Raw genomic sequence first — 25,532 nt, forward strand, 5'->3', positions numbered from 1 at the left:
AGAGGATGCATGTCTGCATTGGCAGCCCTGAATGCATGGGAGAGGCAAGTCAGAGAAAAGAGACGGGGGATGATGGAGGGGTGGGCGGTGGCCACAGGAAGTACCTGATGAGGTCTTGAATGCGGCTGTTGAAGGTCTCTCCAATCTGCGTCTTGGTGTCCAGAGGTAGAGGGAGCAGGTACCTCAGCACAGTGGCGATGGTCTGCAGCAAGCCGGCGGCCAACCCCTCGAACACTTGCTTGTTCAGGCTGCGGCCTGCCGCTGATTTGTCCTCATCTGGGATGTACAGCTGGAAGGGACATGGAAATAGAGACAGTGAGGGCTGGGCAAACTGGGAAACGGAGACGGTGAGGTCCGGGGCGAGCCGGAGAACGCGGATGGAGAAGGTGAGAGCTGGACTAACATAGAATCATGGACTCTCTGAGGGCTCCCAAGTACCAAGGTTTGGGAAACACTTGGGGAAGATGGTGGCGCAGGAGATAGTGCTATTGTTCGGCAGCTGGAGGTTGCAGGTTCGACCCCATCAAAGTGTCCTTGAGAAAGACACTGAACCCCAAATTGCTCCCGGTGTGCAGGTTGGCGTCTTGCATGGCAGCCTCCGCCACCGGCGTGTGGATGTGTGTGGATGGGTGTGGATGTGTGTGGATGGGTGTGGATGTGTGTGGATGGGTGTGGATGTGTGTGGATGGGTGTGGATGTGTGTGGATGGGTGTGGATGGGTGTGAATGTGTGTGGATGGGTGAATGTGAGGCATGTATTGTAAAGCGCTTTGAGTACTCGTAGGAGTAGAAAAGCGCTATATAAATGCAGTCCATTTACCATTTACTTGTATAAAGGATTATTGTAGGTACTGCTAATAAGCTTACATCTCTGTCAAATCAATGCTAAAAAATAAAATCAAAAACGTTACTTTACCCGTCATGTTGAGAGCATTCACCGTGAATTATTAATGCTGCTTGATCTTAATACTGTACGATATCGTAGGTTAAAAAAAAAAATTTAATCTTAACTGTTATTTTGGAGCCCTGGGCTGAAAACTTTAGAAGCCATTTCCTGTCAGACAAGGACCTTTACTTCGTGCAGAATGAGCCAATAAGCAGCTGAATGTGAGGCGTCTCTATGGTGACGACCCATAAGACAACTCACCTCCTACAGATAAGCTCACAGATAGGCTTCTACCATTTAACTTTCAACTTTGATCTTAAAACATTTTATATATTTTTCTTTTTTTTTTTACCTTTTAGGGGGTTTAACACTCTTCCACATATGATAATGTGGTGCTGATGTGCCAAATGTCTTTCGTTATTTGTGAAACCTCTACAAACTATAATTGTACAAGATACTTCACGGTCCTCATTAGCGCAGATGGCAGGCTGGTCTTCTGACATCTCCCCTCAAAAAGAACACGTAGCCTAAAATTACTACTTTATTCTTGTACTGTTATGACATTTTTCTAGTAAAATTACAACTTAATTCTCTTAAAATTATAGCTTTTTTCTCATAATATTTGGCTATGACTTTATTTCCATAATATGATGACTTTATTCTCAAAATCTCAGATTTTTTTCCCTTCAATGTGGTCCTAATACTCCATCATATTATTGAAAGTAAAAAACACAAGCATTTCATCAAAGTACTTTACCCTCATTTTCACCAATGTAACATTTATGTTACGTTCTTTTCTGAAACCAGTGCAAACACAGGCTGGTTCTGTGTTGGTGGAAATGAGGTATGTAACGGTCCCATGCATCAGCCCTGCTAATGACACAAACAACGGCCGCAGACTGTAGGCGTAAAATGCGTCAACACAGCTGCCATGCTGAATGGCATTGTTGACAAACCTAATGGACCGTGTACCCATAAAGGGATGCCGTTACACTGACTAGGTGCCAAAATGTCGGAGCAGCAGCAGCTCTGCCCCCTACAGGAGATCACAGCTGGAACGCCGCAGAGTCGTGAAACAGATAACAAACCGTACACCGTTTTAATATTCATCAGCTGCAGGCAACAGGGTAGCGGTTAAGACTCACTGTGACGGATCATTTTCGGCCAAGTGCCAGGAGCAGGCATGTGAGGAGAGGCTTGGACAGCTTCCAGAATGTAAGGTGAACCTTTAGGCCCGCTCAGGTGACCACTGTGTTTACCAGGGGATGCTCTGCGTCTGTCAGCTGATCGCCCATCCCGTCCATTCCAAGGAGGGCGCCTTAACTCATCCGTCCTAGGGAGGGCATCCTAACTGACCATCTCATGTTTCATGAAGAACAACCGATAAAAAGGCAAAACCAGACGGGCGATGCGTCCATTATTTTCTGGACAGCCAGATACTGACTGACCAGACAAGAGGCATATGCCTGAAACTGACACCTTAATCATGTGACCACCGCTTCCTTCTGCAAGTGGGGTTAAAAGTTCAGCTAGCAGGACACGCAAAATCCCTCAGTTAAGGAAAAGGGGCTGGGGACAGAGGGAGAGAGGAACTGGGAGGAAGAGGAACTTTGGACAGAGAGAGAGAGGAACTGGGAACAGGGGAAAGAGGGACTGGGAACAAGGGGAGACAGGAGGACTGAGAACAGGGGGAAAGAGGAACTGAGAGAGAGAGGGACTGGGAACAAGGGGAAAGAGGGACTGGGAACAGGGGGAAAGAGGAACTGGGAACAGGGGGAAAGAGAGGGACTAGGAACAGAGGGAAAGAGAGGGACTAGTAACAGGGGGAAAGAGAGGGACTAGGAACAGAGGGAAAGAGAGGGACTAGGAACAGAGGGAAAGAGAGGGACTAGGAACAGGGGAAAAGAGGGACTGGGAACAGGGGGAAAGAGAGGGACTGGGAACAGGGGGAAAGAGAGGGACTGGGAACAGGGGGAAAGAGAGGGACTGGGAGCAGGGGGAAAGAGAGGGACTAGGAACAGGGGGAAAGAGAGGGACTAGGAACAGAGGGAAAGAGAGGGACTAGGAACAGGGGGAAAGAGAGGGACTAGGAACAAAGGGAAAGAGCGGGACTAGGAACAGAGGGAGAGAGGGCCTGGGAACAGGGGGAAAGAGGAACTGGGGAGAGAGAGGGACTGGTACCCTGTTTCCACCAATGCAGTCCGGTGCCGGACTTCCAATCTGGAACTAGTTCTACATGTCTCCCCTGCAAAAAACTGGCCCTGGGCCAGAAAAAATAGCTCCAGCACGGCACCACAGAAATGCTGGGCTCAGAATTTGGAACTGTAACGCAATGAAAGTGGGATGGGCTATCGTGTCAAAATCCTCCGCATGGCCAGAAAATTCAATCAATAACCGATGTAGTTTTGTCTAATATTGCCAGTGCTGGGAGTAAAACAACTTGCCAGCTTATTAGCGGAATGTTACATCATTTTTTTATTCCATGAAAATGAAAGATCAATCTGTTGGCCAGATTTGATAATGAATTATAAATGTTGCAGGTCAAAAAAATATATATATTGTGAAGCTTTAGGGTCATGAGGACAACGGTAAAACAGGGAGTGAGAATAAATCCACTCACACAAACAGACTGGAGACAAACAGCCTTTAGGGAGACAACAGTGGAAACAGGCAACAGAGACGGGGGCAGCGAGGCAGAGACTCTGAAAACTTTCTTTGGGTTTTGCAGCTTATAAAAAGTTAAAATCCAAAACAGGTCAAAAATAAATGGGAAAAAAACTCTTACTTTACTCTCGCTTCCACCAACGTAACGTTTCCGTTCTGTTCTTTTTTGATACCAGTGGAAACGTGGGCAGGTTCTCAAAGGCACCAAGCGAGAACCAAATACCGGGGCCACCATGACCAAATGTCCACACAGTGTGGTTAAAAACCTGTTACTTTTTAGCTAATGGGGACATTTTTCAGGTCCTCATAATATAAACCTCAATAAAAAAAAAAAATCTGTGACTGAAACCAAAAAACTAAAAATGATACAATGATAGGAATATATGAGCTGTGCGTCTGTGTGTGTGTGCATGCGTTTGCAAGTGTGCGTGCATCTGTGTGTGCATGCGTTTGCGAGTGTACGTGCGTCTGTGTGTGCGTGCGTCTGTGCACATGTCCAGCAGTAGCTGAAGGGCCAGAAGCTGACAGGTGGTTCTTATTAAAGGTCAGAAAAATTGAAAAGATGCAAAGATGGAAATTCCAGAAGATTCCTGACATTTTTTTTTGTTTACCACATATCATTTACAAGTTACCTTTCATGATGGCAAAAAAAAGCTTTTAAATAGAAAAGGCCTTAACTTTTAAACAGCCTTGAGCTCTGGGCGCATCTATTGACCAAAAAAATGGACTACAGCACCGTTAAATATATCACTGATCAGCATAACCACAGAGGCATGTTTTCTGTTAAACACACCATCCCCCTGGAAGAGATGAAACCCAAGATCGCAGCCCCCGTAAAGGTAATATATTTACTAAACAACGTGGCTCCTGCAGCCGGCTGCGCAGACACGCGGGAATGTGGGCAGAACTATCTGGGTCTCTGCGCGTCTGCGTCAGGCGTGCGGCAGCGAGCCGGCTAGTGAGGGAGGTAGTGCCCTGCTGAAACTTCCCAACGCAAACTTCCGGATTAACGGAATGCCCGGGTTGGGGAATCCCAAGCACGTCTACTGAAGCGACGAGCCGCCGGCAGCGTTCCATGGATAAACTACGATTGTCTCCGCTCATTTGTGAGTAAATCAACTGCGGACACAGGCTGACAGCGGACACGCACATTAGTGACATATGGGGACAGCGTGTGGCTCAGCAGAATGGGCCCTGCTGTGCCTGTGATCAGAAGGTCGCTGGTTAGATTTCTGTGATCAGCACCCCCAATCGCTCAAGGGACTATCTGATCCTATTTACCAAAATAATAACAATAATAATAATAATAATGATGATGTGCGTCACTTCGGGTAAAAGTGTGTTGTGAATGTCGGAACCTCGGGGCTCCTACCGTGAGCTGGTGTAAGAGGACGTCCGTCAGGAAGGCGATCTTGTTGCTAAATAGGACATAGGAGCAGTTGGCGGGACAGGCGAAGCAGGCGAGGGAGTACGTGCTGACAGCCGAACAGAGGGACCTGCAGGGCGGGAGGAACAGACAGAAAAGTGAGACGTTTTCAAACAAACAGTGTCCACGAAGAAGAGGCCCTCACCGGGAATCGCGGCGGGTTACAGACACGGCTATAGACCTACAGTATGGTGAACGCAAGGAAACAGCTCTCCGCGGGAATCAAGGTGGGTTACAGACACGGCTACAGACGCATGGAGGCCGTGAGGAAAAGGCTCAGAGCGGGAATCACGGCAGGTTACAATTCGGCCAGATGGAATCACATACTGGATGACCACATGCTGACTTTTTGCTTCATCCAAAGTTTAATGGATAAGCAGGGGATCAAAGCTTAGACAGAAAGACAGACAGACAAAGAAACTGACAGAGACAGACAGACAATCTGCCATGAGAAGCAACACAAGAATGCAACCACTTCCTGTGAACAGGAACAGCAAGCGTGAAGTATGGGTTACAGACATGACCTTTGCCCAAACGTCCGAGGCGGACAACCTGGTTTCTGCACCGGACTACAAGGCTCAGGAATACGAGTAACAACCAAGGGAACACAACCAGCCATCAGCGTCGGCTAGAGGTCGCAAGCCCGTGACAGGCCAGGCAAGGGACACCCCTGCTCAGCAAGGGCGCAGAGAAAGTGAATAAACAAATGCGAGGAGCCTCCATCTCGGGCGGCAGATAAATGCAACAGATAAAGTGGGCGCTGCCGCCGTCGCTGAGGGCTTATTATCACTGCCTCCACCGCCGCCATCGTCTCTCTCCGCTGGTGCTCCGGACAAAGGGGGGTTTTAACCAGAAACAGAGGGGGCGTCCTCCCAGGCCCTCGAGAGAGGGAATCTGAAGTAAGCCATGTTTATTTAACTCTTAAACATTTTGATATCGACCAGAACCTTCACATCTGTTATGAATCCTCAGCAGAACCTCACCAGATCTCGTAATAAAATCGGCATGCCAGAAACGCAGACGGACATCTGTCAGCGCGGGAAAGCGGACGAGAATACACAGCCGCCTTGCTGGGCGTGGGCCTAGGCCAGACGCGGTGGGCCCCCGGGGCCCCAGGACCCCGTGGCCCCGATTTGCCCAGTGCGCATGGGGCCCGTCGATGCACAAACACAGTGAACAGCTCATTGTGTTCCCACCATTGATGGGGGAGAAAGACTTATCTGTTGGGTCTTGAAAACTAGCTGGTGCAAAATGGAAGAAGCACGGTTGAGTGGAGAGATAATACAGGGTCCTATTCAGCAAGGGTACAGGAGTAACGTGAGACGCCCTCCAAACTGTGCATTCTGGGCAGTGGACCAGCCCCGGGGCGGCCAATTGATTTGCCTGGAAAAAAAAGAAGGCACGTTTGTGCCACTCAGCCAAAGCCGGCTTGTCAGCAGAAGGGAAACTTTGCCCCGTTGTGAGATTTCACTGACTGACTAATCACAGAAACTCCCAGAATGCCTACGCTCTCCCCGCCTGTGCTCTCAGGCCAGCCAGTGCTCCCTGTCTTTGCGAAACCATAGCTCTCGTTTAGCCCCTTTCATAAGGTCCCCAGTCCACATGGATGGGTCGCAGGCTCTATGGGAAACCTACCCGCCGTGTCGGTCCCAGCCACGGTGTGCTGGACAGAATACAGGAGAATAAGACCGCAGGCATCAGAGTGACCGTATCGCCGCTGGGCCCCAAAGTCCAACTGCCTCTGTCACAGCGGCTGAACCAGGAGCCCGGTACTGCTAAGCAACAGATTAAAGAGCACACAACTAATTTCTTACTCTAATCTTATTAGGAGAAGAACAGCTGTCGACTGTCACCATGGAAACAGGAGCCCCTCATGACTGGAGGGGCCCTTCGCTGTGAGGGCACATGGAGTCTGGCCACTGCGCAAACAGGAGTGTGAGGGACCTTTCTGTGAGGGAGCGTGGAGTCTGGGCACTGTGCAGACGGAAGCGTGAGGGACCTTTCTGTGAGGGAGCGTGGAGTCTGGGCACTGTGCAGACGGAAGCGTGAGGGACCTTTCTGTGAGGGAGCGAGGAGTCTGGGCACTGTGCAGACGGAAGCGTGAGGGACCTTTCTGTGAGGGAGCGTGGAGTCTGGGCACTGTGCAGACGGAAGCGTGAGGGACCTTTCTGTGAGGGAGCGTGGAGTCTGGGCACTGTACAGACGGAAGCGTATGGGGCCTTTCTGTGAGGGAGCGCGGAGTCTGGGCACTGTGCAGACGGAAGCGTGAGGGACCTTTCTGTGAGGGAGCATGGAGTCTGGGCACTGTGCAGACGGAAGCGTGAGGGGCCTTTCTGTGAGGGAGCGTGGAGTCTGGGCACTGTGCAGACGAGCTAAGCTTAGAGACCAAACCAGCATTATTATGCATTACAAAATCAATTCTAGCACTATCTGGAGTGTAAACGCTAGTCACTTTAATTCAGGATAATGAAATTTGAGCAATTTCTGCTCCTTCAACTGCTGGAAATACATAATTAAGTATCACATAAATTCACAAGGAGAGTGGATGTGAAACACATGGCTGATGTGCCTACAGAACAGGCCCAGACGGTCACTCGCTCACAGCGAATCGCACCGCAGGAACTCCGGCTTCCCGCCAGCCCCCACCCTGCACCCCCTCCCCCAGCGTCTCGTGTCAATGCCGCCCCACAGACAGCAGAGAGCCTCCCAAAGATGCCCGTAAACCCGGCCCCCTGCCACACTGCCGCTCTGCGGGTAGCCCCCCCATCACGTGACATGGAGCTCCCGCTGTTCGCGGCCGGAAAGATAACCACCCTGTTTCCCCTTGCCGAATGCCCCCCTGGCAAAGATTGGGAGGAGGTGGCCGGCGGACCCCCATACTCGCATTACGGGGCGCGCCCTGCTCCGCACGCCGGTCACGTCACCCCGCCTGCTGGCAGGGTTCACATCCGCCCGCAGAACCTGACTCCCGCGCTGCCGCCACCGCCCAGACCGCAAACAACGGCCATATTGTTAATCTCTGCATAATAGCACCTTATCTTGTAGACACGGGATTATGTTTCCGAGCTGGCCCGCGCCGCCCGCCTGCGGGGAACGGGACATGGGGATAATAGGGCGTGTAATCTCCTCACCTCCTTCAAACAGCTTAACCTCGCTAGCAGGGCCGGCCTGGCCCTCTGTGGGGGGCGGTACGCGAGGGGTTAATGCACACACACACACGCACACACACACACACACACACACTAAGGGGTTAAGTTGCTCTACCAGGACATCACTGGATCCAGGACAATCATCAGATCCTTCTGATCTGAACACAATTCAGGATCACTTGCCAAGAGAGTATATGCAGCTACAAATGGTTCAGGAGGAAATAGGCAAGGAAATTATTTCAGCAACTTTCCTAGAAGCAAACCAGAAGGACAAAAAAATCAGGAAGGAGTGGAAAAGAAACTGTCCTTCCTGTCACTGAAGTCCTCAGTGGCGTTCCAGTTGGTTCTGTCGCCGATTATTCTGATCTGCTGGATACGACAGAGAAACCCATCCCACGGCCCGGCGAGCAGACCCTGTCCAGGGAGAAACTGGCAGCGCCGCCGCTGATAACGGCTGCCCCAAATCATGGCGCACTGGCTCTGATTTCAGCGGATAACCCCCACGCAGTGCCCCAGAGTCGGCCTCGGGACATCAGGGCTGAGGAGCAGAAGCTTCCGGAACACGATCCCACCTCGGTAACGTTACAGCCAGTCTTACAGGGTCCTCCACATGGCCCCAACTTCCCCGATCTGCTACCGAGACCCTCGAGGATCGGGCTGCAGGCCTCACACCTTCTGCTGAGCGTGACCCAGGGTCTGACTCGCTTTCACTCACCGGCCTCCTCAATGTGGGCAGCGATGGCCCCCCCAGGTTAGCCTTGAATGTAGCTGAAAAAACATCTTTCAGCATAATCCTGCTTAAAACAACCAGATTCAATGCAAATTCAAATTGAATTTGAAGTCAAAAATGTCATTTTTAAAATTTATATGAGAAATATTTGCATGCGTGTCTGCTTATGACAAAACAAAATGTTTAAATTTATGTTTGTATATGATACAGTTTGTATATATTACCCCAAATATCCAGTTAATTCCCATTAATTCCCATATATTCCCATTAATTCCCATGGAAAGTTCCCAACTTGGAACATTTTCAAAATTCCCCAGCTTAACTTCCCATGGAATGGAAAGTTTCCGGAAATTTACTGAAAACTTCCCACACCTTTGCAACCATAGATAGGACAGCATCTGTTTGCCCGACCACACTCCCCCTCTTCCCTATACACACACACACACACACACACACACACACACACAGGTGAGACATCTTCCTTCCATAGGGAAGTGAATTCTCTCACTTGTCTGTTGGAGGGAGGGGCTTAAAAGATAGAGACACACCAATATTTCCTTCCTCCAGACCTTTCAATAAAACATTTAAATGAAAAACAAAAGAAACATGTAAATTCCTGTCAGTTCAACTGAAAGGATCCTGCGGTAGGGCTAACGTTTCAAAAAACGCAAACAGAAATCAATCAGGAAGAGCCCAGAGCGCAGCCCCCACTGCTGGTAATTCTGCCCACACGTCATTATTTATCGGGGACTCTGAGGGTCACCGTCTGGGACGCGGGGCGATGCGTAATCTGGCCCCATCAGAGCGGCTTCCTCCCAGCCGGAGACACCCAACCTTCACATCCGCCGGCGGTCCTGCCTCCCAGGGGAATTCCAGAGCAGCACGCCGAGGTATTAACATCACAGAGAGAATAATTAGCTCATTAATGTAATGGTAACAAGACGGACATCAACTACGCTGAGGAGAACGCTCCAGAGAGTCCTGGCCGATGCTGCCTCGGTATATCAACTTATCAACTTGCTTAAAGGGAGAGAGCCGGTCAGTATCCAGGGGCTCAGGATACAGATACACCAGCAGCTCACAGTGCAGCGCGGCCGAGCCAGAGCAATAGAGCAGGACGACCCGCAGCTTGCAGAACCCGGGGACTGGCTTTTTATTGTCATTAGAAAAAGAAACTCAGTGGGTTAGCATGCTGAGCCTGTGATCAGGTCAGGGGGTCAAATCCCAGGCTCAGCAGAGTGATGTCACTGTTGGGCCCCTAAGCAAGGCCCTTAACCCGTAACCCCTCCAGAGACTTTCTGATTCTGCTTTCTGCAAAATGGACACCACTTTGGGTAAAAGCGTCTGCTAGAAAAATTAAAGGTAAATGACTAAATAAAACATTGCTGTAAGGTAGGGCCATAAACACCGTGCACACGTTCTAACACAGCTTTGACGGTCACCATTTTCTTCTAATGTGCTGCTCCATCTTCCAAAGACTTCCCCCCCATCCGTCTCTGTCTGTGCCCCCCCCCCCCCGCTACGTGCCTGGCTGTGATGTCCAAAAAGCCGGTCTCTCCACCACCACTGCATATCAGGATAAAACAGGAAGGTGGCCAAGTACTTAACCAAAACAACCTTGCTAATCTACTTAAAAACAAGTAAAATCACTACTCTCTAACACACTACCTAAAGATATTAATCCAAGGAAGTTTAGAAAGGATTCTCAAAGGCTCTGAAATCCTAAAGGTAAGACTGGCAGTTTGTTTGCACCGGTCACCGTTTCACCCTGATGAATATACGACTGGCCGAACCGGATCATCCCCAGCAGCACCAGAATGTGAGCATTTTCCAACAAGTCGAGGCACAGGGCTGATCCATTCCAGAGAAGAGCCCATTCCTTTATCCTGACTAAGGACCACTTCAGCGTTTGATTGAACATGAAAGATATGCCTTTCAGGAAGAGCGTCTCCTCCCCTACTCTTCCAGAACATGTCAGCAGAACATCTCCAGATGAAAGAGGCAGACGTGCCCCCGCATGCAGGCAGGAGCCAGGGAGCAAATTCACTGCTCACACAGAGGTGTGGGTAATTGTGTTTTTTTTTTTTTTGGGGGGGGGGGGGGGTGTTTCAGCTACTCATGCTCTTTTAACGGTCAGTAAAAGAACACAGGTACAGGCACATAGACCGCAACTCAGAAATGATAAGCGCCCCCGCAGGTAAAGCGCGGAGTGACGGCCCACGGTTCACCAGTGAATCTGCCGCTCATATCTGTACGTTTGTGAAGGTCACCGAGGGTCATCTGATGAAAGATTACATTGGGGAGGCAGCCTGTCACCCTAACCCATGCTACAGCCCCCCTCCTCAGTACCATCCCTGACGGGGCTGGGGCGGAGGTGGGGCATTGGTACTCACTTCAGCGGGATGCGTGGGACTGCCGTGGGGGTGAGGGCCACCGCTGCTACCTGCAGAATCTGTTCCAAGGCTTGGAGTCCCCCTCCCAGCCGGAATGCCACCTGATCCGCATTGTTCTGTGGGGGGAGAACAAGAGGCGCAGTGAGCGGCAGCGAGCCGGCCCCCGCTATCAGGTTATACCCCCCGCGCCCCCCCCCATTTCCAAAGCAGAGCTGAAGTGAAACCCAAAACAAAGTGATCGCCAAAGCATTTCTGTTAAATCTCAAAAGTACAAGACACCCCCCCCCCCCCCACCTGGACTCGAGATGGGGCAAGACAGAAGATACACATGCGTCCCAGAATCCAAGCCCAACACAGACCGTTCCAGAGCCAAATTCAAAATCAAGTTCAAAAATGACAGAAATAATAACTTGATTATTTTTTTTAAAAAGTCTGCAGCAGGCTACGTGTTTAACAGAACGATAATTAGATCTTAAGTAAAAACACCCCACGGAAATGGAGATCGGAATGCAGGAATTGTTTCATGGAAACAGCGATTAGGTGAACCACACGACATACAAACAAACGATTTGCTTCCGAACTAAAAACAAATGAAACAAGAGCCCCCCGAAGTGGCGTGCCAGTGCCGGTCTGCAGTGCCGGTCTGCAGTGCCGGTCTCTCTCACAGGTCCCTCCACTGCGCCCCACCCCTAAAAGATGCACAGCTTCCTCGCACCTTACAGATGGTTCGGTATGCGTTCGTTAGCCCCCCAATCCGTTACATAAATGCTCGATCATATGTTGCACTATTTACAGAGCCCAGAAAAATCCTGCGTCCGGAATTACGAGCATGTGACCACTGTCATTTCTGTGCTTAAATTAGCTACCTGGCTCTAAGTTGCTGGATATGCAGGTAACAAGAACCCAAACTGTCATGTACAATGATAAAACTGCTTAATCGCCCGGAGTAATTGCTGTACAAACTGGCTATGTCACGGCGAACAGGCATGTTTAAGTGATCTGTTTACATCACTCGAACTTACCTGCTTCCTAAAATTCCTACAAGTTCAACATTTGATCGGCTGCCAGAAGGTTAGGGGTGTAATTAAAGGCTAAGACCCCAGAAAGCCGCAATCTCTCTCTTTTGTTATGGGGTGGGGTTCTGGGAAGGGGGGGTGATGTCTGAGGTTTGGCAGCAAGCCACAGACTGCAGCAACGAAGCCATATAAATCAACTGTTACAAAATCCGGGGAGAATCTCCCCGAGCCTGTGCAGAACATTCTGGAACGTTCTGGGAAGGACAGGGGCTTTGAGGAGCCGGCAGCTCTGCCGGAATTCTTTGACTTCAGGAGCTTCGTGGCCTGACGTCTCCGACTGGGCACCTCACAGACACGGCTGGCGGGGAGGACAGGGGGCCGCGTATACCCATGCTGACTATCTGCCACACATTAACTCTACCTGCATGACTCTCGATTGTCTGGTAGCCAGAAAAGCTCACTGCCAAGCCAAGGGGATTAGCCAATCACATCACGCTCGTATCCTCTGGGTGGTATGGATCTGACCCTCAGTCAGCAGCCCATCTTTAGCCACTGATCTCACTAAAGGTACGGGAACAATGCGGCGTGTACACTAAGGTAGCAGCTGGTATACCTCAGCTACAACCGGTTAGTACCCTTCACAGAACATAGCTTATTGTACTGCTACAACATGCTTTATTTATGCATAAATTAGATTAGATTAACTTTATTGATGCCAGAGGGAAATTCTTGTGCATACAGCAGCAAGTACATAGACCACAGACCAGACAAACATAGATATAGAGCAACACAGGCGAGTCGCACAGACAAGACACAGTGCGAACAAGAAAATGTGGTGCGAACAAATGAAAAAAGTACACATATACAATCCAGACAAAAACTGAATATTTAGGAGCATAATAAATATTAGGGGGAAAACAAACCAACAGGACAAACAAACAAACAAAACTAACAAACTAACAGACAGACAAAGAGACAGGCAGGTATTCAGAAAGACAGTTAGTTAGTTGTTTAGCTTAGGTAGTTAGCTAGTTAATGGTGTACAGCTGTTCAGCCAAAGACAGGAAGCCCCAATGCTTATTGGCTCCCATGATAAAGATGGCCGGAGCTGACGAGGAGGAGGCCCGAGCAGAGATAACTGTCAAACGGCCACAGTTTATACTCCACCGGCCCAACTAAATAAAAAAGACACAGACGTGTTAGAAAGTGGCCCTTTCTGCCGAAGCGGTCGCTAAAAACAGCACAGCGGGCGGCCGCTGATGAGGAGGCGAGGAGCGGGCTCCGGGGCGGGGTGGGGTGGGGCGGGGCGTGCTTCATCGCCGCCGCGGGCTCCGGGGCGGGGCGGGGCGTGCCTCATCACCGCCGCTACCGCCGCCCCTGCCAGACTAACTAAAAGCTGAGTGACGGGATTAAAGACTCGGCCTCGGAGCCGCGATTAAACGCTCGCGGAAAGACGCGCGTCTGAGGAGGAGGAGAGGCGGCCCGGACTTGAATTACACGGCCCAGGAATCTCGTCCAATTATGATGCCGTGTGACTGTCATTAGACAAGAAAACACAAAGGCCAAGTGGCCGCTGATGGGGGGGGCGGGGAGTGGGCCGCACTCGCCTCCCACTGAGCACTCTAATTAGCCCACGCTGGGGGAGGCGGGACACTCCCACCTTCTCAAAGCTCAGGCAACAGATGGGGAACAACTGGCTGGGGCTCATTAGAGGTGCTGGGAGGGTCGCGGGGCCGGCCAGGGGCTACCCTGCCCTAGGTTCACACAGCCGCACGCTAACATGCTAACAGTCTAGCTCTACCCGGGACAGGAGCCGGGCCGTCCTCAGACAGGGACCAATCCAGTTAAGTGAGAAACCAAAACACGGTTACATAGATGAACCACATCAAAACGGCTTCTCTAAATATTTTAAGAGTGTTTGATATTTACAGGACTAGATGGCAGGAGGGTTAGGACGCTGTAAAAACTTCAGAAACGGATCCACGGTCGAAGTTTATTCTAAAGCCCAGGTTCAATGGTGCCCGCCGAGCCTGAAGATCGCAGTCAACCGCAAGAAGAGCAGGCCAGTCTCATCAAAGCTGTCTGCACTCTGCACGGGAGACCGAATGCTGGAGGGGCCTGTGCTTATTCTCCGCGATACTGCCAGCCGTCGGGACTGTGACTAAGTAGAAAACAGACACTCGGCCTTTCCTAAAACAAACATCCCCACTTCCCCGGAGGCCTGGCAATCATAAACGCCGTCATCATCCCGTGACTCATGTTCGGGGGAGGCAGTGGCAGGTCCTTGTGTAAACAATGGGAACATGCAACAGCACATAGCCATGGGCCTATCGATAGCTAACGGAGGAGAGAGGGCATGTGGGCGCAGCGGGCACAAAGCTGAGGGCCCAAAAGGCACATACCAGCTAATGAGTTTCAGGGAGGAACCGTCACCCAGCTTCTGATAGCGACTTTACAAATTATTCCAGAACAAGATTATGACCCACTGCCAGCCATCATATAAAAAAGCCTTGATCTAATTAAACACCCCTTTAAATCTCTACAGGTATGTTTAGCTTGAAAACTGATGCAGCGTCTGTGATAGGGGGCTGTGGAGAGCTGGGTCCCACTTCCAGCCCTCAGGGTGCCACCAAACAGGCACACATGGCGTGGCATGGGGTAGGCGGCCACCACCTGGCTACCTACCATGTGCGGGCACAGGGCACGTCCCGTAGAGGGGGCAGGACGAGCTGGCGCCCAGCCGTGACTCGGAACGGCCTGCGTTCACACATACGGAGCGCGGGACTTGGAATACCGCACCGTGCTGGAAACGGAAGGTCGACCTCGGGAAAAAGGCCAGCGTATCAGTCAGCGGATTCGCGGTGCGGGATCAGGACACCAGGCAGAGTTAGGATCATTCCGGAGCAGGTATGTTAAGAGAGCCCCGTCAAGAGAACGATCGATCGGAAATCGCCATGCCAACTTCCGTTTGTCCAGGGAATAAGGGGGTTTGTATCTGGGTAGCCGACTGCCGATTGCAAACTCTCCTCTCCTTTTTGCTCATTACTTCTCTCCTCTTGAGCTGATGAGGAAACTCACACATGTAACTTCCAAGTGTCAAAAATGTAACCGATTACCAGGAATCCTATCTGAATTAGGTTACTTACATTGCAAGTAGGGTTTATGCTTAATCATATTTGGGATTTATACATGATAAACCACATTCGAGCAGCAACGGATAATAAAAACATGTTATAATTTAAATCTAGTCTTACTTTAAATATATAAAACATTCCTGCCCTGGAGCACATGGACACAACCCAAATTCCGATCATCTGAATTGGACAGCGCAGTTGGCTTGGTTTTCCAAATGCCGCCCCCCCCCCCGACAGAACCCTCAAACAGACATCTGGAAGGGGGGTCCACCCCACACCTCCATACCACGCCAGCGGTGAAGATGAGAGCAGAGCCCCGCGCCGAACCGCAGAACCCGCAGCCGACGCAGCTTAGCGCACGGCTAAGGAATGTTTAAACATCGGCCCCTTCCCCCTTTTTTGGGGGCTCTAACCCTAACAACGCAGAGTGTCACAGAAGTACAACGGGCTGTTTCAGAAGGGACGTCAAGGCCGGGAAGGCCAGCATCACTGGCAGAGGTGCCATCTAGTGGACATTCGGCAAAGGAAAAAAAACAAGGTTGTAAATCTGACTTGTAATTTCTGATCGATAGCAATTTTTTGAGTACAGTTCAAGTTTATGAGGTAAGAAAGTGAAATCTTCCTTTCCTAAGAAAGGGAAACGGTCCAGCAGTTTTATTACAATGTCAAACCATGCCCAAGCTGTCCAGTCCTTCCTGGCTGGCTGTCTGTCTCCTCAGGGTCTCATGAATGAAAGTATTCATGGTCAGGTGGCACTGCATCTATCACTACTGCCAAAGCGCCAGGAAGCAGGAGCACTGCATCTACCGGTACTGTCTAAGCGCCAGGAAGCAGGAGCACTGCATCTACCGGTACTGCCAGAGCGCCAGGAAGCAGGAGCACTGCATCTACAGGAACTGCCAGAGCGCCAGGAAGCAGGAGCACTGCATCTACCGGTACTGCCAGGGCGCCAGGAAGCAGGAGCACTGCATCTACCGGTACTGCCAGAGCGCCAGGAAGCAGGAGCACTGCATCTACCGGTACTGCCAGGGCGCCAGGAAGCAGGAGCACTGCATCAATCTTACCATTATGTGTGTCTAACGAGAAATAACAATGAAAGGAAGTTTGCTAACTGGAGACAGTAAAGTCAACATTCTTTTTTTAGGCTGTGAATCTATAACTGAAGACACAATACAGATCTCTCCCAAAAAAAAAACAAAATACACAAAAATAAACATAAAAGGACAAATAAAATATAATTTTGACTTGATTTGTCTGTGATTTGTTTCATGTTACCGGAACATTCCTTTTTTTTTTTTTAATATTCCCTCCTCCACACCATCTCTGCGGAGGACTACTTTATTTGTATTTATTTATTTATTTTATTATTTATTTTATATTTTTATAAACTGAATTCCCTTTTTCTTCTTCACTTCTTCAGACTTCTGATGCGCATAACCCCTCTTTGTTTATGGCCTTGACTATAATTCACTTCAGACTAATCACCTCTCCTAAAAAGGCTTAAGGGATGTTTAGCCAAAGTCCCGCCTACCAACCTTGGTTATGTCAAGTCGACTATTGATGGCCAATCAATGAAAACGTAAAAAGTGGCCATCCCCACAAACCATGTGACTTGATTCTGCCCTCGTGATAGGCTCCAGCCGGCCACCTTCCAGTTGAGAGGTGTGACATACACTGAGCTTCGGTGTAAATCAGCAAATTTATAGAACATTTCACACAAAGTAAACCATCAGTGAACAAAGAGGGAGGTACCAGCTGGGGCCAGAGACCTGAGCAGGCCGGGCGTGGCAGGGGCAGGGGAGGGGGCTGGTTTGGGAGATCCGAATGCCTGGTGTGGCTCACAGAGAGGGGTAGGGAAGGCAGAGACTAAATTGGACACTTCAGAGACAATAAAGATCAGCTGGGCCAGTGAAGGAAGCAAGCAGAGCTGAAGGGCAGGACAGGGCTGGACGTCCACATGGAGCGTGTTTATTTAACAAGAGGGTGTTCCCCTTGGGGCAGGGGGTGACTGAATAAACTAACCTAACCTCTCCGCACATCTCTTAAGCGTCCCCATGTGGTGCTGGGACCCCCCCAGTGGTTCCGTTCAGCTGTGAGATGGACGTGTTTCGTCTCTATGACCAGCCTGTTCCGTCCCACCCCCAACGCCTGCTCCCCCCCCCAAGGAAATCCATTAATGGCCTGTTCATCGAACCCACGTGTCAATGATGGCCACCAGCAGCCCCCGACACGCCCCCTGCCGGGACAATGACCGCTCGCCGCTGCCACTAAAAACAGGGTGACTGTCACCCTAGCAGCTCCTTCCTTGACCTTATCGATCAGAGCAGACTACACGGGTCGTCAGCGGTAACGGGGCCGCACATGTTGGGGGGGGGGGGGGGGGCATTGTACACTCAGCCGGATCACAACTCACAACCAGCGACTCCCTGACCAGAAGGATTTTTCCTGGCCTAAGTTTCTGGAATCATCCATCTGAAACGATCGCTGAACTCCAAACTCCCTGGACATCTATGCGGATCCGCTGGACGGCGCTGGGCATGTCAGCCCCAGAATGTTCTCCTGATCCAAATCCATGCAGAAAAGTCTCCAAGAGAAAGAGCGGCATGAGCAGAACTGACACACGCGGCAGCGCGTTTATGGTGCGGCTGACGAGAGGCACAGGATAAATGCTGGGGGCGGTGAACTTTATAAACATTGAGAAGATGGGGGGGTGGGGGCGGTTTCGAAGTTCGGAAATAATAAACACATTCGCAGTCTCCCCGCCCGCTCCAAAGTAGCTCTGGAACACTTTCCAAAGTACAGGTTATAAAAAAAAATTGTCAAAATGACTTTGTAGGTTGGCCTGCGCTCAACAATTACATCGTCCTCACTGGCACTGTGCCTCCCAGTACACCTTTGCTGGTTTACGCCCACGGAGATGCTGAAAGTTAATAAAGATTAACGGAAAATAAATGGCCATTTTATCTTCATGATGCGCCGGGCAGGCCCAATGGTCGTAGAAGGTTCTAGAAAACAGGCAGATTTCAGATGTTCTCAGAGGACGGACTGGGAGCATCTGTTTCTTATACTACCTGCTTATCCGGCCGCGAGATGCCGAGGTTTGCCGAGGTTTGCCGAGGTTTGCCGCGGGAACCAGAGGCCGCTTGCTACATGCTACGGGTGGAGAGCTATTGAAGGGAAGCAACCCCCCCCCCCCCCATCAAGATCGCTCCCCGTAAATTGGATTATATTAGCGTGCAGAAATGCTACATTTACAAAGAGAAGCTGTACTGTAAATCAGTATATCCTAACACGAGAACGCCACGAAATACAGGCCTATGTCAGATACGGCGGGCTGTCCCCAGGCAGGCAGGAGTCACCCAATTTATAACATGTGCGCCTTCAAACGGAGCCTGGCCTGCATTACGGACAACCGGGGGCAGAATGTACGGTTTGGTACAGATCCATGGGGGGGCCCGGGCCTCCAGACTCCCAGAGAGGGTGTTGGCCTGCGCATGACCAGCTACAGAGAAACGGCTCCCCAGGATGTGGGGGGGGGGGGGGGCTCTGACATGGACGTGCCAAGTGTCAAGGTGGGGGGGCACTGTCGAAAAAACAGGATAAATATCATGGTGCACGAGCAGGACGTTCCTGTGTCGACTGAAGACTCAGGAAATCAGTGAACAGGAATATGGAAACCATCCTGAAGAGGACTGAAGAGGTTCAGCAGTCGGTTTGTCTGGCGATATACACGTAAAACAAGTGAAAGGCAAATCCCATAACGTTTCATGTTACCGGAACATTCCTTTTTTTTTTTTTTTTTTTTAAATATTCCCTCCTCCACCCCCCCTCTGCGGAAGACTACTTTATTTGTATTTATTTATTTATTTATTTATTTATTTTAATTATTTATTTAATATTTTTATTTACTTCCTCAAAAGAAGGAGAGGGAACATGCAGGAACATTCCTGTTCCTGCATGGGGTGGGGGGGGGGGCTGATTGCGTCTGATGTACTTTCAGCAGCAGTGATTACCACCACTCACACCATGGGTTCCCGAAGTCTGGAAGCTTCCTGCTGGCCAGAAAGACACTACAATGGGGCCACAAAGTGACACGGACGGGACACGGATAGGACACAGAAGGGACGTGGGATATGGACGCGACAAAGACAGGATGTGGGACACGGACGGGACGTGGGACATAGATGGGAAGTGGGACAAAAATGGGATGTGGGACACAGACGGGACAAAGACAGGATGTGGGACACAGACGGGACGTGAGACACAGATGGGAAGTGGGACAAAAACGGGATGTGGGACACAGACGGGACAAAGACAGGATGTGGGACATGGGCGGGACACAGATGGGACGTGGGACACAGACGGGATGTGGGACAAAAACGGAATGTGGGACACGGACGGGACAAAGACAGGATGTGGGACACGGTCGGGACGTGAGACACAAACGGGAAGTGGGACAAAAACGGGATGTGGGACACAGACGGGACAAAGACAGGATGTGGGACACGGACGGGATACAGACGGGACGTGGGACACAGACGGGAAGTGGGACAAAAACGGGATGTGGGGCACAGACGGGACAAAGACAGGATGTGGGACATGGAAGGGACACAGACGGGACGTGGGACACAGACGGGATGTGGGACAAAAACGGGATGTGGGACACGGACGGGACAAAGACGGGATACAGACGGGATGTGGGACACGGACGGGACAAAGACGGGACGTGGGACAAGATACCTGTTTCTCCAGGATGCGGCTGATCTCCCCCAGCGTCCTGTCCAGGCTCGACACCTTGCTGTTGGCCCACTGCCCACTGTCCTGTCCCTGGAGATGCTTCCCCAAGTCCTTCACCAGACGCTGGAGCCTGAGGGGGGGCACATGGAGATACTGAGGCTCAGCTCAGCTGAGGAGGCAGAGGAGCGAGTGGCGCGGGAAGAAGGGCACCTACTTGGCTTTGTACGTTGAGTCTGGAACCTGCGTCTTGCCCTCTAATAAGGTCTCATACTCCTTCGCCCTGTGGAGGGGGAGGAGAAACGATGAGGGCAGCTTGGCGATGCTGAAGGAGGAAAGAAGACAACCCCCCACCCCCCAAAGGACCAACCACCTCCCGAAAAACCTCCCAGCAGGACTGATGGGACTAGCCAGCTATATTCTGCCTGAAGCCCTGTGGGATATCAGCGCACACTTTACACTCCCCATCTCTGAAGCGCAGGACAGGTCACTGCTCCCGACCTCTGGGCCCTAACCCTGCTGATAAGGACAGCTTTCAGGATACGGGAGGAGTCGGCTGTCAGCAGCCAGCAGATAAAACTAAACACTTCCTAAAGATGCTGCTTTAAGCTGCTGACAGATCTTAGAGAAGCTCGTCTTGATGAGTGAGAACTCTGCTCTCCTCTAGCGAGGAGCCACTCAGGATGAACCTCTCTACAGCCCCAGCTCAACACATAATGGCATCATGACGGCTCTCCCACGTTACACTCCCTGGTGCTTAAGGTACAGAGCCTGCACTCAGACATCACCTTCAGCATTTAAGCCGTGTAGCTGATCCATCGCCCCGAAAATGCCATTTTTAGAAACTTAGACAAGTGAATTTTACTGAAGAGGACAATGGTAGTGTCTTGTTTGAGAGTGCTGTTTATACAATTTAAAAATCAACTAGAGTAACTAACAAGGAGTAGAGGTCCCAGAATCAAGCTTTATAATGGATCTTCCTTCAGAGAGATGGGACTAAGAGCAAACTCATATCACGAGACATGGAGCACAACAGACCTAAACTGACACCTGGGAACGTGGCCCGTGGATAGAACCCAAATCCCTAACCATGAACACTGACAGGCAAAGCCGGAACCTTCCATCTAACAGCCTCCGGTCTCCAGTGTGTAGGAACGTCTCAGGTCAAAGTGAGGGTACACATGCCCCTCCCCCCCTCCATCCCCGGGGACACCGCTAAACGTTGCAGAGGAATTCCCACCCGACATGACACACTTCCTAGTCAAAGCAGAACCGTGAGCTTGGGGCACAATGGCACCGTGATGGATAACTACCCCCTCCCCCCCAGGGAGAGCTGACAGGTGGGAGGCCCCAGCCCCAGGCAGCTTAGACAGCCTGATTCCCCCTGGAATCGCACGCGATACCTGCCGGCCTCTCCAGCAGAGAACTGATAAACTGATGCAATCCACGAGTTTCCACCAGAGGACCGATAGAATACTTAGTGAGCAGAAAAGGCATCTAGGCAGGTAAGAACAAGTCCACGCGGTCCTCAGCTTTTAGTGCGGAAAGCTGACAAGGTGAAATGAAACCGGACCACATTTCCGGCAAACCACAACAAGACGTCTGAGGACACCTGACATGCAGTGTCCATCAGGACCTACAGATCAGACTGAGAAACCGCAGTCGTTCTCCATCAGTCATATCGAAATGTATAATATCAACAAGGCGCAAGGGACGCAGACACAAAGGCAAGAGGAATAGGGCAGAAGCCTGAAGTAAAACCCCTGCTGTTCGGCAGACTGTGCCACCAAGCAGAAGCATGCACAGTGGCCAGATTGGGAAATAACACATCCACCCACCCATCCATCCATCCATCCATCCAGCTGCCCCTCCTAGGAAGCACAGGGTCTGATGTGGAGGTACACTCTGGGTGTAATGTCAGTCCATCACAGGACCAAGACTCACAATCACACACTGAGAGCAATTTAGAGTCATCATTTCACTCAGCTGCCAGAAATACACAGAGGTAGGTTTATAACAGGTATGAGTACACAGTCCTCTGTGTAGCCAGTAGAGGGCGCTGTATGGCTCACTGGGTTAGACCCCTGTGTCTGTCATTGTTTGGTTGCCGGTTTAGATCCTGTGCTCGGCAAAGTAGCCACATCTCCGTTGGGCCCTTGAGCAAGGTCCTTAAACCCCCAAACTGTTCCGGGGGTGCCGGATAAATGGCTGACCCTGTGCTCGGAACCCAATCTTCACTCTCACCTCTATACGCGTGTTTGTCTGTGTCTCTCTCGCAGGAGAGCATGATGGGATATGCAGAAACACATTCCAATGCACCTGTTCTTGTATAAATGGCAAGTAAAGTATCATCTTTCATCTAAAGATCATTTTCCAAGGCGCAGCCGCCAAGAGGAGCCACATGGCCGTGGAGCAGCCAGGAGTGCGTTGGGCCCTTCATCAGCGCGTAGATTACACTGCGCTTCTATGACAGCTTTACGTTCCTCGGGGTTAAACAGACCAATTGCTAAGCGATACATCATCTACTATGGCGGCCCCAGTTAAATGGCCTCTGGATATAAATATTAGCAATATTAGCACGAGAAGGGGAAAAACACGAAGTTACAACGATCAAGTAAGGATCAATTTATCATGACTTGTCCCTGTGTTCACCTCTACAAAGGAGATGCTGGAAGCTCGCAACTTGTTAAGACGACCATGTTTTGCTGCCTGCTGTTAAGTAAAACAAAAGTATAAATCCTAAAGATGTCAGGGCAGGTTAATGAACAGGTCAACACTGCTTCAGCGATATGGGAGGCTTGAATCCAAGGCCAGCAACTCTCCAGAACACAGGAAAAACCATTTCAGACATGCTGAACATAGGTGCCAAACAGGGTCTGATATTTACCAAATTAATAAAGTTCCTGAAAATGAATGTGAGCAATTAGGGGGTAATCAAGAACAAGGTGAACACCCTAATCATCGAGATGAAGGACGGATGACATAAAAGACTTCCAACGATTTTCAGACGCTAGGAACATGCTACTCAGGTGATCGCTGCTCCCAACTTATATTCCACGTACTAACAGGCCATCACCAAAATACTTTCTCAGCTGGCTAACAGGGATAATAAAGTCATCAACAAGATGAGGTCATCATGAGGGAACAAAATGAACAAGGCAAGGTCATCATGTGGGGACAGCAGGGACAAGATAGAAGAGGGAACAAGAGGATGGCAGGAACAAGACGGGGTCATCACGAGGGGACTGAGGGAACAAGACGGGGTCATCATGAGAGAAAGAGGAAACAAGACAAGGTCATCATGAGGGGACACAGGGAACAACACTGTGTCATAACTAAGGGACTGAGGGAACACGACAGTGTCATCAAGAAGGCACAGAGGGAACACAACGGGGTCATCAAGAAGGGACTGAGGGAACACGACGGCGTCATCAAGAAGGCACAGAGGGAACACAAGGGGTCATCAAGAAGGGACAGAGGGAACAAGATGAGGTCATCACAAGGGGGCAAAGGGAACAGGACATGACAAGGACCTCACGACAGCTTGGACAAGCCCGAGTCCGCATCTTCGCACTCCTCACCCCTCGGCTCTGGTGATATATGGCCCATCTTACAACTCACTCTATTCCTCCATTTCCAGCTCTTTCTCCCTCCTTCTCTTATTGTGACAGACAACAAAATCGATTACCCCAAGCCCCGCAATGTGACACCCAAGTGCGACGCCCTCTATTTGTTGATTACTATTGATTTTCCTTGATACTTCATTTAAAAATCAATAGCGCGGGGGTAGGAAAACAGGCACGGTTTACACATACTTTAACATACTATTGTACGTGGCGGGAGGCTGCAATTTTGGCAGCACTCTGGCAGCCAATTATGAGAAAAGCTCTTAACAGGTGACGGCGAGGGCCGCAGATCGATCTCCAGCTTCCCTCCGCAATCACAGAAAGTGGCAATAAATTAGGCTCATCTGTGTTATTTTGATGACGGCCGCGGAGCGCATAACGTCCCGCATTCCGTGGCCTGTTACTCATAAAGCCGGCCGCGTCCCCCTCGCCCCTGCGGGAGCGGCGTTCCCAGCAGGTCACCTGGAGTTCATGCGAGCTCGCAGCTTCTTCGCCCTCTTCCTCGCCTTCTGCTTCTCCTCGCCATCCTTCGCCGGCTCCGCAGCGACCGTGCCGTCCGTCACCACATCCACGATATACTTCTTTAAGGACAGGTGTTCCTGGAACGGAAAGCGAACCAGCTGAATTCTGTTCCTTAGACAGAGTATACAATGATACGATAAGATTTACCATGGTGTGATTTTTATTGTTTTAGGTTATCTACAGGACAAAGAATCCCCCCCCCCCCCACGAGGATCAGTAACGTTGCATCTTATCACCACATACTTATCTGTGTGGGCTCCATAACCCCACCAGGAGAACTATGTTTTAAAACAAGTCAACATTGATGGATATTATTTTTCAGACAGAGCGGAACCAGAACAAGCTGCATGATCATTCAGGATCAGTTGGTCAGCAGATAAACATGCTATCAGATTATAAGAAGGCACTGGGATGGACCTGAGACCGCAGTCCTACATCAGTTAATGGAATTCATCGGGCTGAACGTGACCCCAACCCCAACAAGCCAGCTGTCCAGCTGCTGCAATACCCCCCCCTATACTCACAGCCAGCCCACAACATACATCTCAGGAGTGGCCTGAAATAGCAAGTAATTGTTTCTGACAAGGACATCGGGGAGGTCTGACGAGTACGTGTCACTCACACAAGGTATCTGTATGTCATAAAGGATCTTAAAAGAGAACAAGACGTACTGGTCAGCCTACCTACCAGTGGCACCTGGGACAGAGGGGATTACTGACAACCAGTGGAATTAGGGCTGGGCGATATCATATCGATATTATATCGCGCATGCGCAATAATCACCAGGGTTTCAGATGACAGCCGAAGCATTTGGCCGGACGCCAGCTTTCCGGTGCTATACGGACATTTATTTACGCCCACAATTTGCTCAAAAGATTAGTAGTATGGCTTAAATATTAATGAGATGCATTTTGTGATACCCAAAAGTTAGTAATCTGTATAAACTTTATGTTTCTTAAATTCGATTAGCACCCCACATAATACTGTTTTGGTATACTACAGTTTGGTATACTACGGTTTGGTATACTACAGTTTGGTATACCTCAGTGCAATATGCACTGAAGTCCTGGTAAACAAGAGCAGCCACGACATCTTTTAAAAGAGGAGATCTTTTTACAAGGTAAAAAGACGTCGGCAGTGTGGTGGTACTTTTTGCAGTTGAAAGTCTGACACATTTATTAAACATAAGGATATGCCGTATTTATACTAATGATGACTTTTGGGCATCAAAAAAAGCCTCATTAATATTTTAG

General features: G+C 50.2%; 1 protein-coding gene across 5 annotated transcripts in view; it reads right to left on the minus strand.

Moving 5' to 3' along the window:
* Positions 1–25,532, minus strand: part of scaper (S-phase cyclin A-associated protein in the ER) — a 66,403-nt gene that overhangs the window by 14,531 nt on the left and 26,340 nt on the right. For all 5 annotated transcript variants that reach the window (XM_072718180.1, XM_072718177.1, XM_072718179.1 and 2 more), the window contains 6 exons: positions 24,220–24,356; positions 20,349–20,414; positions 20,138–20,264; positions 11,248–11,363; positions 4,922–5,045; positions 105–289 (listed from right to left, as the gene is read on the minus strand). In XM_072718180.1, the coding sequence (XP_072574281.1) occupies positions 105–289; positions 4,922–5,045; positions 11,248–11,363; positions 20,138–20,264; positions 20,349–20,414; positions 24,220–24,356 (755 nt within the window). The remainder of the gene's footprint in view (positions 1–104; positions 290–4,921; positions 5,046–11,247; positions 11,364–20,137; positions 20,265–20,348; positions 20,415–24,219; positions 24,357–25,532) is intronic.

This window comes from Paramormyrops kingsleyae, chromosome 11, assembly GCF_048594095.1.
Source record: "Paramormyrops kingsleyae isolate MSU_618 chromosome 11, PKINGS_0.4, whole genome shotgun sequence".
Lineage (NCBI taxonomy): Eukaryota > Metazoa > Chordata > Actinopteri > Osteoglossiformes > Mormyridae > Paramormyrops > Paramormyrops kingsleyae.